General features: G+C 40.0%; 1 protein-coding gene across 1 annotated transcript; it reads left to right on the top strand.

Moving 5' to 3' along the window:
* The first annotated feature begins 1,976 nt into the window (after positions 1 to 1,976).
* On the top strand, positions 1,977 to 3,213 carry LOC102661820 (protein MAIN-LIKE 2-like). Its single transcript, XM_014771777.2, has 3 exons — positions 1,977 to 2,351; positions 2,447 to 2,679; positions 2,760 to 3,213. Exons 1-3 carry the CDS (start codon positions 1,977 to 1,979, stop codon positions 3,211 to 3,213), a joined length of 1,062 nt encoding a protein of 353 aa, XP_014627263.2.
* The last annotated feature ends 5,883 nt before the right edge of the window (positions 3,214 to 9,096 follow it).

The raw sequence follows: 9,096 nt of genomic DNA, 5'->3' as shown, positions 1-9,096 counted from the left end.
AATGCGAAATAGACAACAATTATTTACATTTTACACAGTTCAATAAAAGCACACCCAAAGTTTCACAATTCCACAATTCCTAAAATAGGCCTAACTCACAAAATTAGTCCCGAGTGGAGTCGCCAACTGTCGCAACGTGCCCTTTTGCGGGCGAGCGAGGCGAGGCTCATGGGTGCGCCTTCCAAAGGAGGAAAGATGCGCGGAGTCGCCACCAACGTTTATTTGTGGGAAACGTCGGAAAAACCGAAGGAAACCGGTCAAAATGAAAATTCTAAGTTAGGGAGTTGTATTTACGCTTGAGGAAGGTATTAGCACCTCTCACGTTTGTCTCAAAGGACAACAGCCTATTTTTTAGAATTGTAGAAATTGTGTTACCTTATCTTTTATTTCTTTTTATTTTTTGAGGTCGACAAAAGCGGGGCTTTTGCTCCTACGTACCCTCCATCAAAGAGGAAATCAGACCTACGTAGTTCTTTCTTATACGTGAATCAAGTGATTCTTTTTACTTGAAGGGTGATCATTTTAAGGCGTTGGACCTTAAAAACGATCCATTTTACTTGGTAAGAAACTGAAATGATAAACTTTCAAAACCCTATTTTTTGTGGACGAGCTTGACTAGACGAGTTGATTTTAGCCTTAGTTTCACTTTAGTTATTAGTCAATTCAATTAAGAATGAGAAATCCCAAAGAGAAAACGTCCGATTGATTTTTCGCTTTATTTTACTAAAAGGTATTTTTTATTATTATATTATTATTTTACCTTTTTTTTATTTCCGACGTAGTTACGGCACGACCGAACGGTCGGAATTCATTTTAACTGAAATTAACGGATGATACAATTCGAACGATCGGTGGAAATTTATTTTATTTTTAGATTAGGCGAGAAATGATTTAAATAAATGGCTTAAGCACGTCAAAAGGAGGTATAAAAAGCAAATGAAAACGAGAATAAAAATACATGAAACAAAATGTGGACCACCACGTGTACATAGAATGAATTGAAAAGCTCGGTTTGAGGTACTTACCCGTTGAAGACTGAAGAAAACGAAGAACAAACGATGAATGTTGAAGAACGGTCGAGAATCTTCGCATAATTACTCACGGAAACGTTACGAAAACGTTACGGAAGCTCCTCGGCTTGGATTTTCTTCATGGAAATAATTTTCCTCAGCAATTTCGAGAGAGAGAGAAGTGCCAAGAAGGCTGAACCCTTTTTTTCTTCACTCCTCCCCCTATTTATAGCAAAATAGGGCAGGAGCTTGCCACCCAGCTCGCCCAGGCGAGCAAGGTTGCTTCCTCCAGAAGCAACAGCCTTCTGGAGGAAGGATCTGGAAGGCCCAAGTGGGCCAGATTGCTATTTGTACCCCCTTTTTACTCAATGCACCCCCCTTCTATTTTTTTTTGGTAATTATTTTTCCGTAACGTTACGAATCTTTACGAATTTTGTAACGATACTTATTTTCCTTCCGCAAGGTTACGAATCCTTACGGATTATGTATTTACTCTTTTTTAGCTTTCAAAGAAGTTACGGAAACTCATGGATCGCGCAAAAACACATCTTTCGATTTCCGCCACATCACGGAATTTCACGGATCGCGCAAGCCTGCTTCCTTTTGATTTCTGACACGTCTCAGGACTTCATTTATTGTGCAACAAAGGACGCCAAGTATCTCAAAGCGGCTAACCAGAGGTTGCATGTTATCAAGTAATAATCCCCGGACGAAATTAGGGTATGACACCTTGGTTCTACATGTCCCTCATAATGAAGCATAATGTCACAGATATCCAAAATGAGAATGTCACACATGTCATGAGAACATCGTGTCCAAGAAACATTGAAAACTTAATTTGACCAAATTAGTAAGAAACATACAAAACATGTGTTTGAACAAATTTGTAATGACAAAGCTTTGTTACCAATTATTTGAATATTTAATTTGATAGAAAAAAATAAATGTTCTTCATGATTTCAGATCATGGTTAGAACACTAGGTTTAGGTCGTGCGTTAGGAGTTGGTAGAGGTAGAGGCATTAGTGAGGATACGCATGAGGCTGATGTTCCTCTGTGTCACAGACCTACTGCTTCAGCACGTAGGCAACAGGTTCATCTGCGTGAGGACGTGACAGAGAGACCTGAGGATGTGCCTCAGTTGCATGAGGATGTTCCTCATGTGTCTGATGCCACCCCAGAGATGACAGGCGCCACCGATGCTGTTCAGACAGAGGGAGTGGCTACTGATGGGAGCTTGGGGTCACCTGCTGCAGATGAGGGTTTCCCCGGTGGACCACGCGACCCATCGATTTTGACTGATTTTGCTGAGCATGTCACACACAGCATCTGGAGTGGACGGGTACGTAGTTTTTAATGTTGAGTAATTACATAAAAATTATTTGTAGTTGGATTGTTTTTTATATACACGTTATTGTAAATTGTTATTCAATTTAGGAACGACCCGATCTGAAGTTGGTCTCCCACGGTAGAAAAGTAGATAAAATTGGGAGACCAGCGCCTGAGATCGAAGGGTTGATTGCTGGCACCGGATTGAGTCCACTGATCAGGTGTTCTGTTATCACCACTGATCCTGGACTGATATCCGCCTTCGTCAAGAGGTGGCATCGTGAGACTAGCACGTTCCACCTGCCAATAGGCGAGTTGACGATCACGTTGAATGATGTGGCGTCACTCCTACACCTTCCCATCACTGGCGCGCTGAGATCGAAGGGTTGCTTGTTGGCACCGGATTGAGTCCACTGATCAGGTGTTCTGTTATCACCACTGATCCTGGACTGATATTCGCCTTCGTCGAGAGGTGGCATCGCGAGACTAGCACGTTCCACCTGCCAATAGGCGAGTTGACGATCACGTTGAATGATGTGGCGTCACTCCTACACCTTCCCATCACTGGCGCGCTGCATACGTTCGAGTCGCTTATTACTTCAGACGCCATTGGTCTACTGACGGAGCTTCTTGAGGTCAGTCATGAGGAGGCTACATTTGAGACCCGACAGGCTGGTGGGCCTCATGTCCAGTTGGGGTGGCTTCGAGACTTGTATCAGAGCCAGTGCAAGACCAGACGATGGGTTGTAGCAGCCCGCACGTATCTGCTCCACTTGGTGGGTTGTACTCTTTTCGCCAACAAGAGTTCAACCCATGTACATGTCGTGCACCTGGAGGCTTTCAGGGACCTGGCCCAGGCAGGGGGATTCGCCTAGGGGGCGGCTGCATTAGTCCACATGTACGACCATCTGAATGACGCGTCGCAAGCCTCTACACGGTAGCTGGGCGGTTATATTACACTTCTCCAGGTACGTATTATCACTGATAATTTAAATTGAAGTAGCATTGAATCTCTTTTTTCGTATTGATGTTGACTATGTCTTTGTAGTGTTGGATATACGAGCACTTTCCTACAGTGCATACATCCGTCGTTCATGATGCTTATGATGAGGGGAGCCCACGAGCCTGCAGGTGGCTTACAGGTAAGGCTCATATGACGGGGATCAAGGGAGCCCCGTATCGGAGACGTTTGGATGCCCTGAGTGTGACTGATGTGTGCTGGATGCCCTATGGTGAGCACCGGTGAGTCAGAGCCTTTGACTTGATATCGTCGTACACCAGCCAGCTCAGGTGGGGTCAGATTGTGGTGTACGTTCGACCTGAGCGGGTTCTTCGACAGTTTGGCTACCTTCAGACGGTCCCTCCGCTGCCGGTTTGTGATTCTTTGACGGGTGACGATATAGATGACCGGTGGCTGAATTTTCCAGACCATTTGGTGCCTTCAGGGGAGCTTTGTGTAGTTCCTGGACAGGTGGCAGCAGACTACATGGAGTGGTTTTTTCGGATATCGCACCTATTCGTCACGCGGACCGAGGAGACTGCTGCGTCGAGACATCCGCCTCCCCCTCATCATGAGGAGTTCGTCGAGCCACCCATCCCCGAGGTTTCAGTCACGACCGATCTCCCTACGCATTCAGTGGTAAACATAACTTCTGTAGTTTTTCATAATTTAAATTTTTTAAAATGTGATATTGACTTTGTTATTTTGACTGTGACAGGTTCACTGCGAAGGATGTCAGGGGATGGCTCAGGATTTAGGAGCGATTGCTGAGGATTTGGAGCGGGTCATCAACCTCAGGATGGTCACTAAGGGCACTGACTTACATGACATCATGACTCGTTGTCTGAGGAGAGCTAGAGGTGACACCACAGATGGAAGTCTTAGGCCGTGCCAGAGACACCGCATAGATTAGGATTTATATTCTTATTGTACTTAAATTATTAATTTTTGTATTTGTTTATGTATGTCATAAAACACATTTACTTACATCATTTATGATTTTTGTTTCTCTCTATAAATATATGGTTTGAAATTTAAATATAAACCACATACATGAGTCACATTTATAATGGCATTTGAATATATAAAATAAAGAAGATAAAATAATTTGTAATTTAAATGTTAACATTTATAACTATTCTGAAATTATATATTTTAACCATATATAAAACTTCGTACCCCATTGCCCGGAGGCTCTTCGCTATGCGAAGCATGCCTAAGTACTCCTATTCGGGCTTTTTTTAAAATTATGTGGGAGCCGCTTGAGACTGTCCAGGGCCTCTATTTGGCATGTTTGCATGTCAAGGAACCCAAAAAAAATAAAAGCAGCGCCCCGTTCTATCGAATCGCACCTCAAACGGAGGCACCAAAAATAAAAAAAGTTGGTTTTCGGCTTATTAGAAACATATAACTACCATTCAGTTCAACACAAATATAACAATTTGACACAGTAACACTTGTTCACGGAACAATTGATTAATTACATGAACATAAATCCAATGTACATATACATACATAAATATTACAAGTTCAGTGTCCACTTAGGTCTACATGCGTTGTATTAATTGTCATTAGGCTTAAGTATTGTTGCATTCTACCTACATATGCAGTTGGCCATTGTTTTGCCTCCGGATACGCATTGCTTGACCACAACAACGCCATAGGCGGTAAGGGACAACGATCTTTCAGAAAAACCTGTTGTAAGTGAAATTACAATAATAAGTTAAACAAACAAACCAACACATTCAATAATTGAAATTATTTGAGTAAACGAATTTTCAATGGACCTGAACAAAATGACTGCCATACACATGCCCGACGCATATTATGCGGTGCGCGGCAGAATTGGCCGGTGGTCGACTTCTGAGAGGAAAAAATGTGAAGCTCTGTTGTCGTGACAATGATACAAGGATTACATTATATCTTGACGCAATTACATATCCCATATCTGTTATATCCATCCATTTGTCCATACTAACCTAAATCACATAACAAATACACGTGTCAGTCATGTAAACATTACTTATATTTTTAAAAAGCATAAAACACATACCTTGGATAACCCATCCATGTGTAGGGACAACCTCAGCTGTTCATATCTCTCCGTGCCACCAAAGATCTTTATGTAGTCTTGCGACCATTTGCCAAGTTCTTTAATCAATTCATTATGCATCATGGCCCAACACTCTTCTCCCATACCTAACAAAGCGAAAACTGATCGATATCCATAATTACCATCCGCTTTCACATCAACAACATCCTCAATGAAACCATGCATAAATGGCGGAAATTGATCCAACATGGGGATCATCCTTGCTGGCTTCGGTGGTGCAAAAGATGATGCACTGGGTCTGACTGAGGTGTTGCTGTTTTGAACCGAATGATAAGCATCAACATACTCCCAATAAGATGGATCACGCTTTGTCGATCTTTCGCTTCTTTTCATTACCTTTTTCGGGGCACCTTTCGTCTTAACCTTTGTTGGAGGAGGACACATAGAGGTCTCATCGGGAAACGTGAATTCTTGGAGTTTACTCTTGAAAGTAACTTTCCCACAAACATCAAGTTCATCGAATCTTTTATATATTCTATCCATCTCTTCCTTGATGCTCACTTCGGCCTCACATAGCCCCTGGTCTAAAAAATTAAGTCTCCTCCAGTACATATGGACTGCATCCAGTGGGATGCTGCCACCATCATACCTTTGTAGCTCGCATGCACAAGGAAGACCTAGCGTGGTTCTCAAGACACACCCACAAGAAGACACATTGTCTTTCAAATAACGTACGCGCTCAAACTCAACCGAAATTTCATTTAAAGCGTACCTTGACACCATTCCCAGAAGCCTCTTGTATAAGGTTTTCTTAAAAACATGACCAACAACATGCGTACTTGTTTCGAATGATGCTCTAATTTCAGTGTGCTGCAGCGTCATCATGTTGTTCATTGCATCCCAAACACTATAAAGGTCTCCAACGCTATTCTGTAATATCCTCTTCATAGACCAATGAGCAGATTCAACCCTACATTTAAAACACACAACAGAAAAGACAAATTAATAACAATAATGTTCCAAACAATCATTAAAAGAAACTTGACTAATATAATAAAACATTTAAATACCTATTTGTTGTTGTGTTGCCTAGCTGCATCACCTTATTCGTCCAGGCCAAGATAAATTTCTCCTTGTGAGGGACAATCCATGTCTCACATATGTAGTCTGTAACACCCTGATATATATATCTATATATTATTAGTAATTATGTTTGATGTTTGATTATTTGTTGCGTTATTTTCATTCGTAATTATTTTTAAGGAAGTTAATTTAGTTAATAGAGGGGTATGGATAGATAAGGATCTAACTTCTCAAAGAAGCCTCTTGAGAAAGCTTCTCAAAGAAGCCACGAGGAAGCTTCTGGAGGAAGCCTCTTAATGAAGCTTCTAGAGAAAGCTACATGGAGCTGCCTCGGTAAACACACTTCTCAGACTTCGTTAACCGTTGGATCTTCTCGAAATTTGGTCTGCAACTTCACAAGACAATTTTCCATGATCTGACCGTTGGGATCTTTGAGAAGATTTCGGGAGTGTGCTAGAAGCTTCCGTTCCCGAGAGCATCTCTTATTTAAGCATTTCAGCCTTTGCTTTTGTGTAGCTTAGGAAAAACGCCATTTCTTCTTCTTTCTTTCTTCCAAATCCATTTATAAAGTTCCAAGTACTTTCTCCATCACCCACATCCACCATTAGCCACCACAAACCATCATTGTTCTCCATTGAAAACCCAGCACCGAGAGGAACCCTTCAACCGAAACAGAATTTCCAACTTGGCTTGCGGTTTCGGTAGAGAACGAAAATCCTAATATGACCTTTCGTTTTCTTTCGAGGTAACCATGGTTCTATGCTTGTTTCTTGTTAGTTTCATCTTGTCTTTGCATCTTTTCTGCCTTTGGAACCGCCATTGCATGTCTTATGCTTCCTTTGAAAAACCTTAGAGAAAGAGACTTTGTAAACGTTATACTTTCATGAAATGCATGTTATTTTCGTAACCTACACTGAACCCCAGTCACATTGGCGTGGTCGGAATTTTCAAATGACGTTCCTTTGTAAAACCCAAAATGCTCTCAGCTCTTTCATGTAGTGATGTGGGTGTTTGACCCAAAGCACTGTTACTAGCTTTGTTTTCTGAAATCCATACTAAGTCTCCTTCGTTTTGGCACGGTAGAGGCTTGTGTGGAATCGACGAGCAAGGACAAAAAGGAATCTTCAAGTGACGCGACGAGGAATCCGCGGGGTAGCTCACGATAGGTGAGGGGAGTTTATTATAAAATTTACCGTTTTAACACCATAGTTAGGGTCAGGGAACCTAGCTATGAGGATATCTGCCTGTCCCTGTTGCATGCTGATTTTTCTTCAAAGAAAATTACGTTTTAACTAATGGGATGCAATATATATATATATATATATATATATATATATATATATATATATATATATATATATATATATATATATATATATATATATATATATATATATATATATATATAGATATATATATATATGTATATATATATATATATATATATATATATATATAGAGAGAGATATATATATATAGATGTGTGTGTGTGACTTGGTGTGAGAGATATATATATATATATATATATATATATATATATATATATATATATATATATATATATATATATATATATATATATATATATATATATATATATATTTTGAGATACATATACAGTCTCTCTCTTTTTCACACGCGAGAGTCTCGTGTGTATATACGCGCACACACACACAGGTATATTTATGTGTCGCGCCGAGAGTCCGCGCGGTATCTCTCTCTATGTGTGGGGGGTGTTTTATATATTTTTCTCTGTTTACACCCCACAGAGGGTCTGGGAGCCTATCTATGTGTATATATCCCTGTCCCCCTTATATATATATATATATATATATATATATATATATATATATATATATATATATATATATATATATATATATATATATATATATATATATATATATATATATATATATATATATATATATATATATATATATATATATATGTATGTATGTATGTATTGTGATGAATGATATTGTTTTGGTTGTTTGAAATGTGTTGTTTGAAGACCGTGCGTGTGGAAATGATACTGTTGTGTTTGTTTGAATTGTTGTTGATGTTGCTATTGAAGATTTTAATTGATATGTGATGATAATGATAATTATGATGATATTGATTTGAGATGACATTGTTAATAAAGACCATGTCAACATCAATTGTTATTATTGATGAATATGTGAATATGAAACGAGGTTGTTGTTGTTGTTGATAACGTCATTGAGATGAGATGATATTTATGTTGTGAATAACATGGAAATATGATTTGTTGATTGATGTTGGAAATGCATTGGCATGTGGATGTTGTGTATGTTCGTGGGGGGCACTGTGCACTGACCTTTCAGGGTCTTTGGCACTAGCTTTTGGCCACGTTCATATGTTGGATGTTGTGTATGATCGTGCGGGGCACTGTGCACTGACCTTCCAGGGTCTTTGGCACTAGCTTTTGGCCACGATCATACGTCGTATGAAGTGTATGTCATGCGGGGTAGAGTGCACTGACCTTGTCGGATGGCCCAGACGTGGGTAACTAGCATGGTTAGAGAATCTAAGCATTTCTAAGGGGATGCTTAGGCGCTTTAATTGGTCCATGGTCTTTGGCACTTACTTTTGGCCGTG

Source organism: Glycine max, chromosome 2 (assembly GCF_000004515.6).
Source record: "Glycine max cultivar Williams 82 chromosome 2, Glycine_max_v4.0, whole genome shotgun sequence".
Lineage (NCBI taxonomy): Eukaryota > Viridiplantae > Streptophyta > Magnoliopsida > Fabales > Fabaceae > Glycine > Glycine max.
This window is presented reverse-complemented; position numbering and strand designations above follow the sequence as displayed.

Bases quoted from the DNA above. Each gene is read 5' to 3' on its own strand.
- LOC102661820 (XM_014771777.2), top strand. From the start codon at position 1,977: ATGGTTAGAACACTAGGTTTAGGTCGTGCGTTAGGAGTTGGTAGAGGT. The intron at 2,352-2,446 runs GTACGTAGTTTT...TATTCAATTTAG, and splicing joins ACAGCATCTGGAGTGGACGG to GAACGACCCGATCTGAAGTT. The intron at 2,680-2,759 runs GTCACTCCTACA...TCCACTGATCAG, and splicing joins ATCACGTTGAATGATGTGGC to GTGTTCTGTTATCACCACTG.